The following is a 23592-nucleotide window of genomic DNA, read 5'->3' as shown; positions in this document are numbered from 1 at the left end:
TAAATCTAGCGGATCGCGATACTCTACGGATGCACAGAGACGTCCACCAGCTGTTAGTAGCTGTTCTAGTCTTCTCCTTAACTTGTGAAAATAGGGAAGTCAGAGGGGCTTGTGTGCGTGGGCTCGATACACAAATTTATGTTCCAGACTGTTTTTTCGCTAATATTGATAAGAGCAGACCAAAGTGCAATGCGTATATAACGTTGGGTAGAGTTCGATAAAGAAGTTTTGGAGATATAAAAATTTACCTGCGAGTGGGCGGTGCCACCATTATTTTCAAAATTTTTAATCAAACGCATTCTTTTTCGTTTGATCATTTTGAATGCCCTAGTAACATGGGGCAAGTGCTAGTCGTGCAACTAATTCCGTTGAGCCATCTAATTTGTCAAGTTTTCTTATCACAGAGGGACGGTTGGGCAAACGGGCATGGCTCAACCAATTCGTTATATCATTCTGTGCATTTTGGTGTTTAGATGTTGCTTACCTTTGGCAGTGGGAACCGGTGATAATCAAAGCAATTACAGCTCGGAATGAGCTTAACAATCGCGCTTCATACGACTCGGTTCATTGCGTCGCTTCTCCTAGCATTTAAAGTATAAGCATCAACATCGTCTGCTCATCTTCTTGACTATCTTCCACGCTTTTTGCTGCCCATAATAAGAGCGTTGAAGGTATGTTTCTTAATTCTGCTATAGTCCATCCCGACTAGAAATTTTGGTGAGGCGGTGACTAGGTGCAAATAAGGCAGACCGCATTCCAAATTTGCGCCTCATAAGGCAGCCAAACTAGACCCAAGACCCGAAAGGTATCGCCACACATCTGCCTCATTAGGCGCAGGTTCGAAAAACCGAACTTCGGTAATACTCCGGATGCCCTTCTACAAATCAGTTAGGGATTCCAATTTATACCTAAGTGAGACACTGCCACAGATTTTCGTGACCACAACCAAATTTGGTATTGTTCTGGCATGCCAATCTTTGCCTTGCCTAACGTGGACCAGGCCCAAGGTAATAGTGAGGCGTGCCTTAGTAAGGTCTGCCTAATTCAGGCCTAACTGATTCTTCGGCATGCCTCACTGTAATTCTAGTCGGGATCCTGAATAGATGTCCAAACCATCTCAGCCGCTTAGCTTTAGCGAAACGCAAAATCTTTTGACCTGATATCAGCTGTTCGATCTCATAATTGTATCGGATTCTGTAAGATCCATCAGCTTCCCTTATTGGTCCAAACATCCTTCTTAGGTTCCTACGCTCAAACAAGAAAAGGTAGTTCTTTATGTTTGATGCCAGTACCCACGCTTCCCAGCCATATGTTCCTGTTGGTCTTATTAGCGTCCTGTAGCTTTGTGGCATACCCGACTTCGATAATAATTTATTTTTGAGAAGTTTCAGTTGAACAAAATAACTTCTATTAGCAGCTTCTAGTCCATCATTCACGCCGACTAGGTGGTCTGCAGCGCTGCTAAGGTTTACACCCAGGTATTTAAAACTCTTCGTTTTGTGAAAAATATATGGTCCAACCTCCAGGTTGCCATAGCGTGTCGCTTAAAGACCTAACGAGGTATTTTGTCTTACCGACAATAACTTCAAGGCCGACTAGCTTTGCTTTAGTTATCAGCTTCAGCGTACATTCAGCAAGTGCGCGTTGGTTTCTCGCAACGATAGCAAGACTGTCAGCATAGCCGCAGATCTGGAAGCTTTTCGCGAAAATGATAGCTCCAGGGTCGATATCGCTGATTACAAAATTTAAAACTAGGTTATATGACTGAAGCGAGTGACTATCCTTGTTTCGCACCTGTGATAACATCAAATGAATCTGAAGTTTTTCCTCGTCTTACCATCTTGGATGAGGTTCCTGTCAGGGTAATTGATACCAAAGATGCGAGTTTCTTCGGCACTTCGACGAAGTGTTAAACACAGATTGTTTCTATAGATGCCATCAAAAACTTTTTTAAGGTCCTCAAATAGGCAGTGAATGCCAAGACCTTGTACACAAAATTTTTCAAAAATTTTATACAATACCTAAATCAGGAGTTGATCCATTCGTTCTGAATCCATATTAGTACTCGCCCAGATAATCCTCTGCCACCTGATTTATTATCTCGAGTAAGCTAGTGAATACTTTATTGGCCGAAAGATAAAGATGCCTCGGAAATGCTTGCAATCACGTCAAAGCGAGCTTCGAGCGAGAGTTCGTCTATTGTTGTATTTATTAGAGTTGAATGGACTCATGGGGCGACAAAAGGCACTACTGGGCAAAATAATATATAAAGCAGCCGGCTGAAGCAGCTCTCGACTCTTGAGATGCTACCATGAAGTTCATGCAAACATACGAGTAAAGAATCATATTTTGAATGCTATTAAAGTCAATTTCAGCCACAAATTATTATTTTTTACTATTCAGTTCATAAGATAAATAGTTACCCTCGCACAATTCATCATTCCTGCAGGCGGAAGTCGCTAAAGCGCACTCAAACCAAGCTAACAATGCTCTTATGTGCTTGCGTTGGTTTTGCTGGATGAGTGAGGGAATAGCATTTGCCACTTGCAACACGCCACATGCCGCTTGCCACATGCCGTATGCCGTTTGCCCACTTGCCACCTTTGGCAGTGCAATCAAGTGTAAAAAGTGCAACCTCACAACGCTTGATTGCGCATATTTTTGTATATAACATTTCCACATTCTCCCGCAGCTGAAGCGTTGTGTAGCCACTTATGCTTGAGATTGCGAGCATTCATTCAGTATTCTCCTGCCACATGCCGTAACACCAATATTACCGCTAGCGGCGCTATAGCCAGTGAGTGCAATTTTTCTAAATGACATTTTTTCGTTGTTGACTTCATCACTTCATCGTTGACACCACCAACAGACGTTCGCCAAGCGGCTACATACATAAACGAGTATTGTGGAATGAGGCTGTGGTTAGGTACGAATGAGGCGCTTCAGTGGACTGCTCGCACATGTGCGTTTGTTTGCCTGTGTGTGTGTGTTTTTGTTTTTTTTTGCTTGTTTTTGTTTGCTGCGACATCGTCAGCTACGTACGGCTCATGATTTTGCTGCCGTTATGCCCTCATTGTCACTTTGGCAATTACGGCCAACAGCTTTACGAGTGCCAGAAATTAAAATGATGATGACATGGCATGCCATCAGCCATCAGCCATCAACCATCAAGCAGCAAGTATCCGCACGTCATCCTCATCGCCAGTCGCAAATGTAATAATATGGGTGTGGAATAGAAATGAGCAGATACAGCTAGGCAGTGAGACAGAGATAGAGAGAGCGCGAGCAGGAAGGTGCGACGTAGGGCCTTAAGGGAATCAGAGCAGTGAACGCCAACAGCTTTGGGACAGTCAGCTTGTGTGGCGGTAAGGCAAACAAATTTTTCGGATATCTTCTGGATATAAATTTTTTTAAGTGGTGATTTTTTGTTTTTATTTTCTGTTGCACATACAATCCCTGCGCTACATAACCAAGTGCATGAAGATGTGTCCTGCTTGTCTGCAAAATCATTTGTTTGCGGTGATAAATAAAATAGCGTCGGGGCACTTCAGGCAGTTTGGAGCATGAAAAATCAGCACTCGCTTCTGCTGATAAGAAGGCAAACTCTTTACGAGATCGTACCTTCCAGTATGTGAATATGTAATAGTCCATGCGGTGGCATACTATCGAAGGAAGGAATGCGGTATCTTATGCTCGGATGTGTTTGTATACTCGAATTATCAACTTTCTGTTGACACAAACACCGTCATGTTGTGCCTTGTAGAACGCTTGTCCCAGGGACAGTGTGCGCGAAGACGAAAAGTGGCTTAAATTTAAAGTAGTGGAAAACCATGGCTAGGATGCTGGGTATGACCGCTAGATCCATGTGCCACCTTACACGCTTGAGAGCCCCGGTAAGTTTCGTGTTCTTTGTTCGGCAAGTATTGGCTAAAAATTTTCTCAATAGCTGACGAGTAACGGAAATAATTTGAATAAATATAGGATTTGTCTGCAAAAGTGGGTAGACAGAAATGCAGAAGAAGAAGGATATGAAGAAGAAGAAGAAAAAGAAAAAAAGTCAAAGAAATTTAAAAAAAATTAAGATGGAGAAAAATAAAAAAGGAACAGATAAAGGAGAAGAACGAGACGAGAAGAAAAGGAAAAATGAGAGGAACAAGGAGAAGAATTAGAAGAGAAGGAAAAAGAAGAAAATCTGGAACAATGGATTCAGGAAGAAGAAAAAGAATAACGAGAAGAAAAAAGGAGATCAGAAGAATGAGAAGAGAACCAAAAGAAAAATGAGAGGAAAAAGGAGACGATTGAGAAAAGAAGGAAAAAGAAGAAAATTAAGAAGGGATTGAGGAAGAAGAAGGAGAAGAAGAAGGGGAAGGAAAAACAGGAAAGGAGAAAGGAGGAGAATGAGAAGGAAAGGGAAAAGAAGAAGAAAAAATTATGAAGAAGGGATTGATGATGAAGGAAAAGGAGAAAGAGAGGAAGAAGGAAAAAAAGGAGAGGAGAAAGGAAAATAATGAGAAGAGAAGCAAAAGTAAAAGTGAAGAGGAAAAAAAAGAAAAAGAAAATTAAGAAGAAGGAATTGAAGAAGAAGATAAAGAAGAAAGAGAAGACGAAGGGAAAGGAAAAAAAGAAGAGGAGAAAAGAGAAGAATGAGAAGGGAAGGAAAAACAGAAGAGGAGAAAGAAGAAGAATGAGAAGGGAAGGAAAAAGAAGAAGAAGAGAATTAAGAAGAAGGCATTGAGGACGAAGGAAAAGGAGAAAGAGAGGAAGGAGAAGAAGAAAAGGAGAGGAGAAAAGACAAGAATGAGAAGAGAAGCAAAAATAAAAGCGAAGAAAAAAAAGAAGAAAAAGAATATTAAAAAGGAGGGATTGAGAAAGAAGTAAAAGAAGAAAGGGAAGAAAGCGAAGAAGCAGAAAAATTTGGAAAGGAAGAAGAGAAGGTAAAGATGAATAAAAGGGTGAAAATGAATAATAAAATGAGAGGAACCAAGTGTAGGAGAAGTAAAAGCCGAAGAGGGAGAAAAGGTTGAACAAGAAGGAGGAGAAGAAAAAGTAGACAATTAAGATAAAGGAAGAAATTAAAAATATGAAAATAAGGAAAAGAAATGGAGAACAAGAGGAGTAAAATAAGAAGAAGAATAAGAAAAATTAGAAGAAGAAAAAGATTAAAAATATGAAAATGAAAAAGAGGAGAAGAATAATGCACAAGATAATGTGGAAGAAAACTTATAAGAAAGAAAAAATAAGGAAAAAAGAAAAAGGGAAGAGGAAGGATAAGAAAAAGGAGAAAGAAGAGAGGATGATAAAGAGGAAGAAGGGACAGAAGAAGAAGAAGGGCAAGAAGAGAAATAGTAAGAATAAAAGGAATAGGAAAGTTAAAAAATAGAGGAAGAAGAGAACGAAAAAGTATTATAAGAAGAAAAGGAAGAAAAAGAAGGAACAGAAAAATTAAGGAAGAGAAAAAGAAACCGAAAAAAAGGATAAAATTAATGAGAAGAAAATAAAAAAGACCGAAAAGTTGAATATTACAAGGAATAGGAGAAGAACGGGAGGAGACGGATAATATGAAGAAAATTAAAAAAAATCAAAAGAAGACAAATGGGAATTAAGTGAGGAAAATGAAGAAAAAGCGAATTATTGAAAAGTTGAAAAGAAAAATTAAGAGGAAAGAAGAGCAAGAATAAGAAGCGAAGAAGAAAAATAAAAAAATAAAAAAAAGAGGGTACAGAAAAGGAGGAAGAGGAAGAAGAAAACAAAAAAGAAGAAGAAGAATAGATACTAGGTGGTAGTAAAGAAACTGGAAAAAGAGAAGAAAATTAATGTGAAGAGAACGAAAAAGAGGGAAAAGACATAAAACCAAAAGAAGGGGACAAAGGAATAAGGAGGACGAAAAGCTGAAGAAAATATGGTAAAATGAATTGAAAAATAATGAGAGCAAAGTGGAAAAATAAAGAAGAAGAAAAATATTGAAAAGATAAAAAGAAAAAGAAGAGGAGGCAAAGAAGAATAAGAGAAGTAGAAAATGAAAAAAACCGAAAAGTTAAATATTGGAAGGAATAGGAAAAGAACAGGAGAAGAAGGATAATATGAAAAAATTTAGAAAAAATCAAAAAAAGGAAGAAAAATGGTAATTAAGTGAGGAAAATGAAACGAAAAAACAAGAAGAAGGCGCGAAGAAGAAATATAAAAAAAATAAAAAAAGGAGGTATAGAAAATGAGGAAGACGAAGAAGAAAACAAAAAAGAAGAAGAATGGATATTAAGTTGAAAGTAAAGAAACTGGAAAAAGAGAAGATATTAATGTGAAGAGCATGAAAAAGAGGGAATAGATTTAGAAACGAAAGAAGGGGAGAAAGGAATAAGGACGAGGAGAAGCTGGAGAAAATATAGTAAAATGAAGTAAAGAATAATGAGAGCAAAGCGGAGAAAATAAAGAAGAAGAAAAATATTGAAGAGATGAAAAGAAAAAGAAGAGGAGACAAAGAAGAACAAGAGAATTAGAAAATGAAAAAGAAAGATAAAAAGAAAAGAGGAGTAGAAGTGGAAGTGGAAGAAGCCGAATGAAGATATTGTTTAAGCTCTAAGCGTTATTTATGTAGCATTTCCTTCCTCTAGCACAATCGCTCACCAGGTTTATGAAATAACTTACAGCCTTGTCGTGGGCTCGAAAGGAATACAGTGTACTTTCTCTTAAGCGGACACCTAAGGTATTTGTGAGCTTATGAGAAAAGTGTATAAAAAATTAGTATTATTTTATAGGAGAGGGAACGTGTTATGGGGAGGGGGGGTTGGTTCTCCGCTCAAGAGAAGTAAATTAAAAAAAAAAAAATGTTTAAGGATAAACAACAAAACCGAAAAAAGTGACCGCTAATGAGAAGTGTTCGCTTAAGAGAGGTGTCCGCTTAAGAGAGGTGTCCGTTAAGGAAAAGTACACGGTATACCCTTCTCAATAGCAGCAAAACGTCTCCTCTACCATCCGAAACCATTTAGCACTAGCAATTAAAAAACCAAGTGCGTGTAGCGTAGTGCACATAACAGAAGTGAAACTTCCAAGGCAGACAAAAAAAGAGGGAGAAGGGGAGAGGGGGAGACACAACAGAGAATGAGAGAGAGAGAGAGAGAGAGATGGTATATCCAAATAATTTTACAACATTTGCAGGGAATACAAATAGACAAAATTTACAAAAAACGGAGAAGGGTCGACCGGTGTAGGTAAACGCTGGACACCAACCCACTACTCCGAGCGTTTATCACTCGCACAAACGCAGCGATTCCAGGACCGTAGCAACGGCACAAATTACCGCAAGGAAATACCGATAAATCTTACACGGGAATGGATAGCACTTTATAGTACGCGCAAGCAGTAGCCAGGAAACGGAAATAAGCGCCAAAAAGTAGGCACAAAAAAAAGCGCCAAAAAAATTAGGACCAAAAAATGCCCCAAACAGTAGGTACCAAGGAAATATTATATAACGCCAAAAAGTGGGCACCAAAAATATATTTCCTACAAATATGCACCAACAAACAAGCGCCAAAAAGTAGGCAGTGTTGTTTCTCACTAGAAATTAGCAACCACAAGAAAAAACTTAGGAAAAATAGCCTAAAGTGTATCTAAGATATATATAAGCTATCTCTCCCTCTCCTTTTCCTCTACGTTATAACGTTTTTCTTTCTCGCGGCACGAAAATGCCCAAAACGTTGCATGGCCTTGAAATTTTACTCTCTATTCTCGCTCGTCCATCGACGCCTAAGATGTTTCACTTCAAAAGTAAACTGGCTCACTTCTAAGCTCAAATTAATTCCGCGCACCCTTCAGTAGAAACGGGCTTTCTCCCAAGTCCAACAAAATGGTGGCTAATTAAGAAAACGTATATATATTTCATGGTTGAGGCCCTAAGAGGAAAAAACGCGCATACCTGTTACTTTATTTTTTTTTTTAATTTTTTGGAAATTAAAATTTGAAGGAAGGTTTTTTATCGGCTACTTAAAACTTATAATCATAAAAGTACAAGTAGTTCTACGGATTATCTACCTCAATCCCTAAACTAAATACTTATGACCAAACAAAAAATATTTAAGTAATGAATAATTCATTTATTACAAACGAAAAATAGTTTGACGCTTTCAAAATATTTCTGAATTTTTTCACCACAACTTCCCCACCGTTGACTGACTATTCCTTTTCTCAAAAAATTTCAATTTCTGCAATATTGTCATTGCTGATGACACGTCAGCGTAATTTGATGAGAATTTTGTTGAGCTTTGTTTTCAAATGCCGAGATGTTTGGAATTTGAGGTATGATTATTACATTTTACTTTGCTCTCACTTTACAATAAAAACTGTCTTGACTACATAACCGCATTGCAGCATCATTTTTGTATGTCGGAAAAAACGGAACGAAACCTAGCTAATAAAAAAGACCCATGGCAAATATTCCGCTGCTGCTTTCTTCGACTACTTTTCCGGCCTTCCAATGCCATACAAGCAAAAAATTAACGCTACCACAAACAAAAGAAACCGAAAAATGAGAATTGTTCGAAAAAAGTATAGCCAACTTGTCAAAGGTAATAAGCCTGTCGGCGCATACCTCTTGGCCAAGGTATTTTCACGGCTGATGCAAAGAAAAAATTAAGAAGGAAAAAACATTCGCCTATAGCCGTAGCGCTTCATTGAGGCGATAAATTTTTACTTCCTTTCGCCCCTTGCCTTTTGTCGGAACACTTCGACGGCGCTGTTGTCAGTAAACCGCAAATACCTGCAGAATTTGGTTGCACACATAAGTACACACGTACACATACACGCAAACATCCATGTGCACGTATTTCTCTTTGTGCGATTGAATGAGTTCCGCTTTCTTTGCCTGCTGCTGCTGCTGTTCTGCCCTTCACCGGAAGTGAAGAGTCATTCGCCTGCAGCTCGTGGCACCAAAGTAATTTGGCAAGGCTAGCCAAGGGTGGCGAAAAATATAGCAGCAGCAGGTGAGCAGGGGAAAGGCGAGAATGAATTCGCGGCAAGCAGCCAATTTAGCGTACAAATTGGCTTCATAGCAAATAGAGCGCCAGTGACAGCATTCGCCCAGTAGCGGCCAGCTGCCATGATATCAAAGTAAAAGCTAAGACGTAGGGGGTAGAGTAGAGTAGTGTGGGTAGAGAAGCAGTGAACAAATTACAAAAGGCATATGAGAGATGAGGAATGAGGGACGAGACAACCTGCTGTTGATGGGGCTATCGTAGCGACAATGCCACCGCCGCTGCTGGTATTGTCCAACGTTGATGCCAACACACCGGAAAGGTGTCACACGCGCTGATCTTACATTCACATGCATACACACAAGCGTACATGCGAGTACAAACACATGGGAAAATGGAGCACCTGCCTGCCTACTACCAACGGGGGCGGGGACGGGGGCTGCGTGTGGGTGTATTGCATTTTCTCTAGTCTGCAATTCAAATTAAAGCTAAGGCAATTTTTGCTTGTCACTTTTCGCTCGATGTACCTTTGCACAGCGCAGCACTGTTTTTAATGTTGCCACATGAGGTTCACGTAGTAAGTGTTGCGATTTATGCGCTCAACTCAGCTTTCGTCGCTTCTTTGCCTTGGACGGTGTGTGTTTGTGTGCTTTCATGTGCATGTGTGTGTGTGTGTGTGTGTTGATGTTCTTACGTGGCCATCCTCTTTGTCATATTTTTGCTGATTTTATGCTTACTCCCTGCTCCTACATGGTTTCTTACATCCATGCCACATTTATCCGCATACATTCATATAAACGATCGTATGCCTGAAGGTCCATGCCTGAATTCTGTACTCGCCTGCATGCACAAGAATTTCTCAAATCATTCACAAAAAATTGCAAAATTCCAAAAGCCATCAGCGCAGGCTCTAGCGTACAGTGGGGAGATTTTGTCCCTGGTGTTATTCGAAAATAATTTAAAATGTTTCGCTGAAAATCACTGATTATTGAACTTTGGAATTTTAAAGAAATCGATATAAAATGGAAAACAAAGAAAGATTTGACAATCTATTCTACTATATAATGAAGCTCGTGTTTGTTCAATAAAAATATTATAAAAAAAAAAAATATATATATATATATACTAGGGCGGATCGATTTGTGGGGAGGCAAAAAAATCGCCCATTGCTCTGTGAAAACCATATTCTAGGGATCAGAATAAGAAATTTTGCCGAAAGAACCATACCTCTAAAACGAATTCTGATGTCACCCAATTTGGGTCGAACTTTTTAGTTTCTTTTCTCATGTAAAGGCCAAAAATGGTGATATTTTGAAATGATTGTATGGGGAACCCCCAGGGGAGTTCCAGGAGATGTGCCACTGGCATGGGTGGATCGGCCGTCCAAAGTTAGTGGGGGTCGGTCATACATTTGGACTCGATTGGAGCACTCTAAATGGGTCAAAGTGGGATTTTTCGTTCGACCCAAATTGGGGGACATCAGAATTCGTTTTAGAGGTATGGTTCCTTCGGCAAAGTTTCTTGTTTTGATCCCTAGAATACGATTTTCACAGAGCAATGAGCGATTTTTAAATCGACACGCCCTAATATATATATATACAATATAATTGGCCCATACAACCTTTTTGTGTGTTTGGCCGAGCTCTTACTCCTCTTTGTGGCGTACGTCTTGATGTTGTTCCACAAATGGAGGGAACTACAGCTTCAAGCCGACTCCGAATGGCAGATATTTCGTTTTTGTGAGGAGCTTTTTCATGGCAGAAATACACTCGGAGGTTTTGCCATTGCCTGCTGAGGGGCGACCGCTATTAGAGAAAACTTTTTCTTAATTTTTGATCTTACACCGAGATTCGAACCGACGTTCTGTCTCTGAATTCCGAATGGAAGTCACGCACCAACCCATTCGGCCACGGCGGCCGAATTGGGGAGTAGTCGGTTCAAAATAGACGCCAGTTATGTGAAAAAACCAGGTGCGGGACTCTATTTGACGCAAGCCACAAAGTTATTTCCACTAGCAAAACAAAAATAATAGTAAAACTTTTTGAAACACTTTTCTTGTTTTCGGAAATGCATGAAAAGTGTCTTGTAGAAATTTATTGAACTAACTTGTCGATGATATTATTAGGCTCCGAAAGTAACCTGAAGTTAAATGTCATGTGATTTAATGCCTTCGTATTGGTTTGTGCTTATGAACCCTGAACTGTGATATATTGCCCGAAATGCTTAAAAAAGTAGTCGAAAGTTCTGGGAAGTGAATAACTTGCCTTACATGCTCTTCTTGTGAACATAAGACGGGATAATTTCAAGTCATATATATGACGAGAAAATTTCTACCGATTCGAACAAATAATCGCATGCTCTTAATACTGCCATTTTTGGCTTCAATGCACTATATTAAGCATCCTAAGAAAACCGTGTTTGTGCAACAAATTTTTAACTAATCTAAGAATTATTTGCGAGGAATATTAGCGACACCTTTACATCGCTCACTTCTCAATGATTCGGTATTTTCGCTTTCTATAGGGATTTAAAAAGTTGAAGAAGAGCAAATTTTGCGCACCATTCCATTCGCTTTGGAAACACTGTCTTGAAATACGGCCGCATATACACAATTCATCTTTGCTTACCTTGCCAGAGTTTTTATCTTTTCGTTTATTTACAGTACTTTTTGAGCACCCACATTTTCGTTGGCTTCTTTTCAAGGATTTGGTGTGAGCAAAATTTATTCATCGTTGATTGATGCTTCAACATTTTTTTTACTTGTCTACTGTGGATACGCTTGCTGACATGAAGCGCCATAATCAAAGCGACTTCATAAAAATTGGAATGTTTTTATTGAGCTTCGCATGAGTTATGCTTCAATAAAAGTTACCTGCCTTTAAGTTCTATCAGATTTGTAATCATTTTTTATACATACGTAACTTTGGAAAATCACTACGAGTGGCGGTGTTTATGATTGAAAGTTATTTCCATTTAAATATTTACGTCAGCAGTTAATAAGTACTTGATTACATCGGCCCTGCCACGTAGAGAAATGCTATTTTGGCTACAATCCTTTCAATTCGTCCTGTCTTTCCTGTCTCATTCTTAGGTAATTTGCTCCTGGCATACCAGCTCCTTTTCTCTGCTCTACCGCCAGCTGAGTTTGGCTGTTGATTACTTTGGCCGCTTGCCAAAGCAACGATTTCTCGTAAGGACACATTCAAAGTGCCGAAACAAAGGCGGTGCGGAAATTTGCAATAAAAGATAGTTTGAGTGAGCAAAGAGAAGTTTTATTGACACTGCATTGCGACCCATTTTCTTGGAGAAAACTCGCCGTAAAAGCGGCGGCATTTTATGGTTGCATTGCTGCCTGATTATGCTTTTGTTCTGCAACCATGAAGTTATCCCGTTGTACTTATTAGGGCTGGCGTTGACAGTAAGCAGGGCAGTGCAGGTGACAAAAATATCTGGTTCATAAATACTTTTTTTGGGCAAATGAAGAATAAGAGATTGAAAAACATAATTTCTCTTTTCTGCCTAGTTATTTTAACTTTATACTTTCATAACTTAAAATCAACTTAGAAAAAGTACGACAGCTTGACAAAAAGTAGAGACGAAATGTGCTTGGGTGGCTTTCATGACGGAACGTACACCTTTAAAGAGTACAGCATTCTCTCCTCGCAGACAGCTCTGTTAAGCGGACATTTCCCTTAAGAATTTAAAAAATTTAATTTGTCCTTAAGTGGACAACCCTCCCACAACATATTATTAACTTTTTTACACTTTTCTTATAAGCAAACCTTTTTCTAGTCTCTTAGGTACCCTCTCAAAAGTATAAATTATTTACGCCTTTAAGTCATCTCTCTGAATTTGCGCGGACTTTTCAAACAACCCTCGAAAGACGTATAATAGAAATCTGTGAGGAATGTTTTTTTCGTAAATTTTAACCCACTATATCTCTCTGTTATGAGTACTTCTGGACGATTCTCGCAGAAGGGACAAAAAATACCCATCTAATGAGGAGTTAGTAATACAAATAGAAAATCATAAAAACTATTGCAATGGACTAAAATTATAGTGGAACTAAACCTAATTATTCCGCTTTTCTCTAAAACATCCAAATATGTTTTTAATAGGGCTCTAAGTTTTCCGAAAGTAAAATTGTATTTATTAATTTCACATAATTTTAAATAGATGGTAACTCGCTCAAAAACAATTTAAGTAATTGTAATTTTTGAGATTGGTGGCAACTCGCTAAAAAAACTGTCGTATTAGATCTTCCGTTAAACCTATCGCTTGAAAGCAGTATTGTTAAAATTTATTCAATTAATTTCCATTATGAAATTACATAGGTGGCAACTCCCCAAAAAATATTTGTTACTTTAAGCGCTCTTTAATAACTTGCGCTTGATACCAGTGATACAACATTTTATTTACTAATTTGCCTTGTTTTTAAATAGGTGGCAACGCTATCCAAGAAATAATTATTGTTTTAAGCGTTCTTTAAAGACTTGCAGTTTTATACCAGTAATACAAAAATCTATTTATAAATTTCTCTTGTATTTGAAGAGGTGGCAACGCTATCCAAGAAATATTTATTGTTTTATGCGTTCTTTAAAGATGTGCGATTTTATACCAGTGGTGCATAGTTTTATTTATTAATTGGCCTTGTTTTTAAATAGATGGCAACTCATCAAAAAAAAATTTTTGCTTAGCGTTCCTTAAAAACTGGCGTTTAATACTAGTGGTGTAATATTTTACATAGAAATCTTCCAAATTTTTAAATAGGTGGCAACTCGCACCAAAATTTTTTTTTGTCATTGTCATTTTTTTGTAAAAACTTGCATTTGACACCAATGGTGCGAACTTTTATTAATCGATTCCTCTTGTTTTCAAATAGGTGGCAACACGTTCCAAAAAAAAATATCGGTACAAGGATTTCTCAAAAATATTGCATTCGATAGCAGAACTGCTAAGTTTTATTTAATTTATTTCTATTATAAAGATAGGGGGCAACTCTCTCCAAAAAATATTTCTTGTTTTAAGCGGTCTTGAACAACCTACATTTGATACCAGTGATGTAAAATTTTATTTATTAGTTTCCCTTGTTTTTAATAGGTGGCAACTCTCTCCAAAAATATATCTTGTTTTAAGTGATGTTCAAAAACTTGTGGTTTTATACCAGTGGTGCACAATTTTATTTATTAATTTACCTTGTTTTTGAATAGGTGGCAACGCTTTCCAAAAAATATTTATTGCTTTAAGCGTTCTTTAAAAACTGGCGTTTAATACTAGTGGTATAATATTTTACTTAGCAAACTTCTTTGTTTTTAAATAGGTGGCAACTCGCTACAAATTTTTTTTTTTTGCTTTTATTAATTGATTTCTTTGGTTTTCAGAAAGGAGGCAGCAACTTCCAAAAAAAAAATTATCGGTACTAGATTTCTCAAAAATGTTGCATTTTATAGCAGTATTGCTAAATTTTATTTAATTAATTTCCATTATACAGATAGGTGGCAACTGTTTCCAAAAATTTTTCTTTTTTAAGCGTTCTTTAAAAACTTGCGTTGGTACGAGTGAGGTAAAATTTTATTTATTAATTTACCTCGCTCTTAAATAGGTGGCAACTCGCTGCATAAAACTCTTGAGAGCGAGGATTTCTCAAAAACCCTTGGATTGATAGCAATATTTTAATACGTATATTGTATTTTTCTGCTTCGTTCTACATTTACTTTTATATTCATAAGCACATATACTCTCCAACCCGTTGATAAGATAAAATAAGTAGTAAATTAATAACATTTCTGGATGGTGTAGTCAGCTGCTACAACAACAACAGCAACAACCGTGTTTATTACACAGTGCGATTTTCCTTAAAAACAACAAAGTTTCACATTTTTAATTAGCAACGGGCTCAAATTTTCTGTAGTAAGTCGCTCAGTTGGCCACCAATGCATGTGTATATGTTTTTCTCAACCAGTGAGCATACAAACTAAAAATTCCCATTTTCGAATTTTTCCAATATCTTCTGAAACTTGTATCTATCATCATAAATCCACAGACATTTCCTTAGGCTTTTGTCACATATTGGGCGGCTCACTTCCCTGCTAGCCGGTCGGCCCTTTGGCCATTGCAACGCCTAAAATGGCACATTTCCGTTTATCTGTTATTGGCTGCTGCACTAAATCGAAAGATTATCTATGAAAAGCAAGTATTGAAAACTCAATTGAATTCTTAACAAAATGCAATCATTTCATTTTTCACATTTTCTGTAGTTTTCATGTGGAAAGTTCCATTTGGCTGGCATTGCTATTAATGCATGTGTATGTGTGCGTGTGCTTGAGAGAATTTCTGTTGGCTGGCTCACGACTTCTGGCTACTGATAATCGCATTTCTGGCAAGAAGATTTTTACACATTGATTATGAGTTGCATGCAACGAGTATTGCATTGTTGGTAAGCTTTTTTTTCCTTTTTTTTTGTTTTGAATTCGCTTGAATTACTTTACGCCTCTGCTCGTCGGCTGGTAATTGCGATATTATCGTTGCATTTTGCTATTCTTTTGCTGTAATTGAAAAATGCATTTTTCGTTATTAAATTTTTTTGCTTGGCTCTTTTTTGTTTTGTTAACTCACCAAAGCCTTCTCACACAGCTCTCCTTTTGATTTTAGTTGATAATTCTTTTGTGAATTTATTATGCTTAGCGGTGCACAAACTTTGTTGGCTTACAATTTAACACAAGAAAACTTTCAAAAACAAAAAAAAGAAAGTATAAGAAAAAATAAGCCACAACTGAAAGCTGTTTTATAATCCTTTTAATGGAATTTTTGCTTTCAATTAAGGTAAAATTTTAAAACCATTTTCGCGCATTCTTTTGTTAATTAGGTGTAATGTGGCTTTGTGCTATAAATTCGACTTTAGCTGCCTTTTTTCGCTTTTCCACAACTATGGCTGAGTAGAGAGTAGAACAAGCAGAAAATAAGTGAAAAAAAATGTGACTTAAGAATAAAAGAAAGGAGTAGCAGCAGAGAAGTGTGTACGGAAATCATTAGGTGTGAATACGCAATTATGCCGCCACATCAGATTGGCATTTCCCCATGCGCCTGCTACCTCTTGCTACGTCCTTTACCAACCTAAGCAAGATAGAATGCATGTAGGTCTAGGTACTGCATGTATCGGCTGCAAGTGCGCCTATACTTTCTGCTGCTGCTACGGGCATATATACATCTGCTCACAGTGCCCACCACCTAGAGTAGCAATTACTGGCAGATTAGGAGCTACTTCAGACCATTTCAAAGCCATGCAATTGGCAGCTGTGGCATTGGACGGAGGGGTCGTCTACCTGAACTTAGTTCACCTTACTTTTCATCCGCTTGTATGCATTCTTGCATTAACCCATGCAAGTTGCAACTATTGAATGCAAAGCGAAGCTGTTTTCTTTTTTTTTTTCTTTTAATAAATAAATGAAGAATAGCACCGGCAAGCGGGAGGCAGCGTACTTTCTTTACATTACTTTTGCATTTCTTTGCAAGTTTGCGCACTTTTTTTCGCAATTCCTTCACTTTTCCAGGCGCATTCCGTGCACGGGGGCTCGAAAGAGTTGAAAGAGCGCTGCAACTCATTAAAAATGTTACTCATTCATAGTTATTTTTTTAATCATTAACCCGTAGGCAAATGCATACGCACATACACACAATATTGTGCTTAAATGAAATTCTCATGTATGTATGTATGTGTACCCACACACAAGCGCACACTTGGTGGCCTGGTGCTTGAAATTTCGCACTAACGATGGTTTCTTTGCGTTGATTTAATTACAGTGTTGCAGTCGGAACCGATACTGTTACGTCGCGCCCGTCATGTCATAACGGAAACGAAACGAACACAAGATGCAGCCGAAGCCTTGAAGGCACGCGATTTTACAAAGGTGAGTGCATCCCCCTTCAGTTATACTTTTTAATTAATACGTAACTACAACTACATAAATATGTACGTGGATATGTATGCATGCCTATGTTGGCATGTGTGTGTGCGCGGTTATGAGCTTTTTGACGAACAAGAACACGAAACTAGCGAAATAAATTAAACTACGTTATATTTTCCATTTATATTTTCAATAGTCTCTGAAATTTTTTGCATTTGACATTTTTCAGTTGTATTGGCCTATCATTGCCTTTGTCCTATAGAATTTTTCTAATATACTTCCTACCATATACGCAATTTAGGCCGACCTCAAAAATATGCGCCAGTCACCGTTAAAACTAGGTAACTAATCTGTCGTACCGTACAGACGTGTTTATTGATGGATCCCCTTGTTTTCGTTATTTTTAATATTCGAGTGTTATTAAGTACGGTGGGAAATTTTTAAAATTGAGATATTGACTCCAAATTGATCCATAATTATTATTGGTGATATATCAATTAACACTAGATTGCCCAAGGAAGTCATTTTGACTGCCTCTGTAGTTTCAATTAGAAAAAAAATTACGTATATAATGACACAATTTTTTACCGTTAGAGCATTTTACGGTTTCTGCCACATGATAATTTGTCGATTTGGCAGTATACTTGATAAGTTGCAGTTGCTCAATAAGCTTAAGTAGTACTTGTTATTCGAATCTTTATACAGTCTTGTTCTAAGAAATTGTTTATTTTATGTCTTTTGTTCCCTAAATTCATGAAAGAAATGTCGAATAGAAGTGAGTTATTGGAAAAGCTAACGAACACAAGTGAAGAGTGCTCCGATATAAAGTCAGATGCAACAAGTTCTGAACTATCATCTGAAGATGAAGTGGATTATATTCAAAGTGAAACATCTGACACTGAAGATAGTGATGAAGAGTCGATCACCAATGATGAAAATAAAAGTGTCATCAATATGCCCAGGAAAAGGTGAAGGGTGCTAAATAGTGCAGACTCTGATGAAGAAATTGAAAATATCTTTCAGGAGACCGAAACAGCTGCCGACGGTACTGTATGGTCAAAATTTTACGAAGGTGGTATTCCTGGAAGGTTACCATCTACTTGTCTTTTCAAGGGTGTGAAAAGCCCAACAGGCTATGCAAAAAGGAACATTATGGCAGATAATCCTATAGTGCATTCTCGTTGATAATAGATAACTATGTTATCAAACATATAAAAAAGTGCACAGAAGAAGAAGGCCGCCGAAATTCGAGGAACGATTGGATAACATCAGTACCAGAAATACGTGCATTTATTCGGATTTTATATGGTCGTGGAGCTTACGAAGCAAAAAATTTAAAACTGAGTTATTTATGGTCCGACAGAAGTATGGTTTGACAGAAGTAGCGAAAGAAGTAGACGCCTACAAACAAATAAATATGCCTTGGTTTCGGAAATATGGGACAAGTTCATTGAAAATTGTCAAGCGTGCTATCAACCAGCCCAAAATATCACAGTTGGCGAGCAACTATTTCCGTCAAAAGCCAGGAGCAGGTTTACCCAGTATATGCCTAATAAATGTTAGTAGCAAATATATTTTAAATGGTTTTCCTTATTTGGGGAAAGATGAACAACGACCATCGTCAATGCTTCTCAGTGAGCACGTTGTTCTGAAACTTGTCGGGCCATATACAAACTGTGGAAGAAATATCACGACCGACAACTTTTTCACTAGCTTGTCACTCGCGACATAGGATAAGACGCCTCGTTTTTCCACTCTGCTATATAAATCAGAGAATTGTGTTCTTACACTATATAAAAGCAAACTAAATAAAAAAGTAGCTGTTCTAAGTTCTAAACATAAATTTGTGAAAATTGATAAAAGTAATAAAAAAATGTTACCGGAATCTATACAATTTTAGCAGCACAATTTTACCAGCACAAAATGGGGAGTTGATATGACGAATCAAATGGCCGGAAAATACAGAGTAAAATCTAGTTCTCGTAGATGGCCCCTCCAAATATTTTTCAATATTTTAGATTTGGCTGCAATAAATGATTGGATCCTTTACAAAAAAATGGCAGGAATACAAACGCAACGAAAAGAGTTCTTGTTTCAATTGTCAGGTCTGCAAGACAGAAAAATTCATCAGAACATGAAGACCCAAAAAGATCAACTGCAACATCATCAAATGCAACCCATTCTAACAAACGCAAAATTTGTCAAATACGACTTTGCCACAAAAACAAAACAAATAATATATGTGCAAAATGTCAAATATATGTTTGCGGAAGATGTACACATAAAAAGATTTCCACCTTAATTTGCATAAAATGTGCAAATAAAAATGAATAAATTATTTTTTTTTCGAGTGAAGTAAATTTTTTATTGTTAATATGTACTACTAACTGTAAATAATATAAAAAATATTAAAAATTAACTTTAAACAAATTTCTTTACACATTAGTTATTTTTTCATAAGGCAGTGATTTTGACTGCATTTGGGCAATATAGGTATATACTAACTTTCAGTCTTTCTAGTGTTAATATGCCTTGTTTGTTTTTCTTCATATATATATATATATATATTATTTTTAAATTTAAAGTTCATTTTTACATCAAGCATTTGCCTCAGAAAAGCATTTGCATAAAGAAAAGGTTCCTTAATTTTTTGCGAACAATTAAGTAATTGCTTTTGCTATTCAAAAGAAAATAATCAAAAACCTGCTAAACGTTACACCTTTGTATTAATTTCCAAGCTTAACTAATTTTCTTCAACAAAACTAATGAAAATCCGAATATCTACGAGCAACTTCAATTGCAGCAACAATAAAAAGCGCAATAGCGCATTTGGCATTTCAACCTTCAACGACCTGAACGCCAGCTTAGACTCCACCTATATAAGAATAACTACAAGCGAAAAGGCATAAATGTGTGTGCGTGTGTGTAGTTGAGTGCATGCATGTATATGTATTTGAGATTGAGGCTCTACAATAATTGCAGCACATTCAGTGTGAATGGTACATGCAAATGATGTACGTACAAGTACAAAAGAGCAATGCTCATTAGCTTCAAATTACATACGTTTGACCCCACATGAACTGCATTGCTGACGGCAAAAACTCTTTTTGTAACGAATGAAAATGTATGCTTGTATGTATGTGTATATGCGGCTGCGCTGGCGTTTTTGTGAATCACTTTAGTTTTTCGCTTTGCAAGTAGTTTGAACTGAAAGTGGGGGAAAGTGAGTGAGAGAGAGAGAGAGGGCGACCGAGAAATAGTGAAATAAATGAGGGGCAGGCAGGTTTGGTGATGGAGGTGGAGTAGGATGTGAGATGTGGAGAAAAATGTAGGAGCTCTAATTTTCAGCAGCAGAGGCGCGTAGCAATGTGAATGGATTGGTAGAATGAAATTTTGACTGCTGCTATTCGGTAAAAATTAGCGCTACTGAGCCTTTGTGCAGGCGCTTCAATTATGGCACTTGGCTCTCGGTTCGACTATGCGCAGCTGTTCATTGCACTGTTCGTTGATTATGTGAGTGCAATGGTGGCGGGTTTTTGTTTTTTCATGGCAATCGTCTTGTATTTGCTCGCGCCATTCACGCAATTCGTGTAATTTTAAATGTAAATGGTAGAAGTGATTAAGAATGGAAGAGTATAAAAAATCTAAGCGCATACAAAAATATGATATCGCTCGGAAATGTGAGCCGTGAAAGAAAACAAAAAAATTATGCAAAGGAAAAAATTTAAACTTGCTCCATGCAAATGCTTGCCAAAACAAAAAAAAAAAAAAAAAAGAATTGAAGAGAAATCTATTTTTTGGCAATGCATTAGAAACTTCAATGCGTCTTATTTGTGAGCCTAGAATGTATCAAATGTCTGGACACATTTTGGAAAATGTCGCTTATCAAAAAACCAAATTACACACGGACATAATTAGTGCAGAATTTATATTTGCAACATTAATAAATATCCTTCGTATAGTTTTTATAGGCTGCGGAATAAATAAATACAGCCACTTAAAATATTTATATTTTTATTTTTATTTAATACCAGTCGAATAAATTTGAATGTTGCCATAACCCGGCGCAAATATCCGATTGTGGACATGAAACATCAAATTGGGTAAAAAAAGTTTTTTCTGATAGCGCAGAGGGGCGTGCGCCACTCCTTAGGCTTATTTTTGCAATGAAAAATATTATCATACAAATCATTTGCCATTCGTAGGCGACATAAGATTTTTGGTGCCTCCATTTAAAGGACCAAATCAAATTTCATATCACAAATTATTAGAAAAGCTCAGCAAGAGCTCGAGTCCCGTCTCACTGTCGCTTAGAATGGCTATTCGCTCTTTCCGGGGGAAGAAGCTTGGAAAACTATACCTTGGTTTTCGAGCCATATATCAGGTCAGTCCATAAGTTTGTGCGTTTTTTAAAGGTGGTTTTAAAATTAATAAAAAAGATGCTTAAAGTATTTATTAAACAATAATATATTTTCCTTCATTATTTACAATGTCTTCCCAACGTTTAGGCAAATTTTTAATTCCCTGCTCAAAAAATATTATGTCCTTGGAGCCACAATACGCTTCCATATCCCTTTTTAAAGCTTCTTTTGAGGAGTAGTTCTTGTTACTCAGAGGGGATTGAAGTCCACGGAAAAGGTGATAATCACAAGGTGCAATATCCGGAGAGTGTGGTGGATGCGGTAGCTCTCATCTGAGCTCGTTCAGCTTGCCTAATGTTTGCCTTGCGGTATGAGGTCTTGCGTTGTCGTGGTGAAACAAAACTTTGCGTCTATTCACTGAAGGCGGTCGATTGTTGTTAGGTGCCTCTTTTAGGTTTGACAACTGATGGGAATAACAATCAGCAGTCATCGTCTGGTTTGGTTCCAGAAGTTCATAATAAACAATACCGGCTATATCCCACCAAATAGACAGGTGAAGGCCATCTCCAGGGGTCGGTTCTGGTGTTTCATCTTTATCTAACCATTGGCGTTTGCGAACAGGATTATTGTGAAGCACCCATTTTTTATCTCCAGTAACGATACGGTTCAAAAAACTTTCATTTTCAAGCCGTTGCAGCAGCTGAGAACACACATTTACTCTCCGCTGCAGGTTGGCGACAGAAAGTCTATGCGGAACCCATTTTCCCTGCTTTGAAACCTTTCCCAACTGAATCAAGTGCCTGTGAACTGTTCCATGCGATGAACTTAACCTCTGAGCTTTCATATCGACTGTCAAATGTGGTTCAGCTTCCACGAGTTCGAGTAAGGCGTCGGAGTTAATGACTTCAGCACGATCAGCTCGCGGGGCGTCCTCCACGTCGCAGTTACCACTTTGGAATGTTGAAAACTACTTTTGCGCAGTCCTTACACTCACGGTATTCTCTCCACGAACAGTGCTTATTTCTGCAGCAGCAGTTGTTGCCTTTTTACTACTTTTGCTTTTTTTTTCCTTTCTTTCATAGGTATGAACGTTGCGAATGTACAAGGCTGTTGCATGTGGCGGTAATTGTTTTTCTTCGAAAAGCATTCAGGCACATAATTTAAAAGTTAATTAGGCAATGAAAAAAATTGCCTGAGAATACGAGAGCTTTTACTATATGCCTCCAATATGTTTGTTTGTGTTTTTTTTTTGATTTTTGACTTGATAAATTATACATATAGATAATATTCTCAATTGAAACAACAAAAAAAAAACTTTTTAAGAAAACTGTCATAATGCATATTAGTCACTAGTACTTTCATCTTAAATTGGTTTTATTTCGCCCCCAGAGAATGGGAGAAAACTACCTACTTCAGCTGCAAAGCAAACTCATGGTAAGTCTTTGTAGTTCCGAACCAGTTATTTCGAGTGCAAATACAATCCATGGGATGGTGTACCATATTCCTATTTCACCTCTTCATCTCTTTAGCATCTGCAATCCTTTTTTCCCAGCGCTTTTTTATAATTGCCGTAATAAATACGAAAGTGATCGACTTTATCAGAGGCAAACGAATGCACTGCATGCCTTCGTAAGTTGCGCCGCGTTACTTCTGTGAAATTTGGTATGCAAATATGAGGCAACTTTTATTCGTACAAAGGATACAGATTAAAGTACCAGCGTCTGGTAATCAGTACAAGTATCAGGAAAAAGCAGCTGTGGGTGGCAGCAGGGATAAGTGGATATGTATGCCAAGATGCCAGTCTATTCAAGTTTTCAATCAGCGAATTTTTGCAACGGTTTCCACTGATTCCCGTGTAAGCGCTGAGAAAGGAAAGGAGTGATTTCCCCATTTGCGCAGCTGCTATTTACGCCTTTCGAAATTTCATGGTTCAACGCCATGGCAATGGTAGCTTGCACTAAAGGCGATGTGTGTCAAGATATACCAATACAAAATGATTGGTTTTACTTCCATTTTTAGTTATTTTGGTTAATCTTTCTCGAATAGAAAAATTTAAATATACAAAGTTAGCTTCATGATTGTTATTGTTTTGACTGTTGAAAGTTGTTAGGTACTTTGATGGAACTGACTGTTGAAAGTTGTTAGGTACTTTGATGGAACTGATACAGGGTACTCTAGTTGTGAAATGGACCGCACATTGCCCTCTCTCGATAAGTTCTCTGAAGACGGAGCTCGTGTTATTTACGAGGAAATACAAAATACGTAGAGTCTTTCTGCCCTCAATAGCAGGCGCCCCGTTGGTCCGCTCTGACAGGGTTAAGTACCTGGGATAAGTAGCTGATATAACTCAATTATAAAGCCAAT

At 37.5% G+C, this 23592-nt stretch overlaps 1 protein-coding gene across 3 annotated transcripts in view; it reads left to right on the top strand.

Annotated features, from left to right (window-relative positions):
* The window catches only part of LOC128857895 (galactokinase-like), a 122605-nt gene that overhangs the window by 79473 nt on the left and 19540 nt on the right, over window positions 1-23592 (top strand). For all 3 annotated transcript variants that reach the window (XM_054093717.1, XM_054093715.1, XM_054093714.1), the window contains exon 7: window positions 16764-16870. In XM_054093717.1, the coding sequence (XP_053949692.1) occupies window positions 16764-16870 (107 nt within the window). The remainder of the gene's footprint in view (window positions 1-16763; window positions 16871-23592) is intronic.

The sequence above is a fragment of the Anastrepha ludens genome, chromosome 3 (genome assembly GCF_028408465.1).
Source record: "Anastrepha ludens isolate Willacy chromosome 3, idAnaLude1.1, whole genome shotgun sequence".
Taxonomy (NCBI): Eukaryota; Metazoa; Arthropoda; class Insecta; order Diptera; family Tephritidae; genus Anastrepha; species Anastrepha ludens.
The sequence above is the reverse complement of the archived record's forward strand: the minus strand, read 5'-3'. Positions and strand labels throughout refer to the sequence as shown.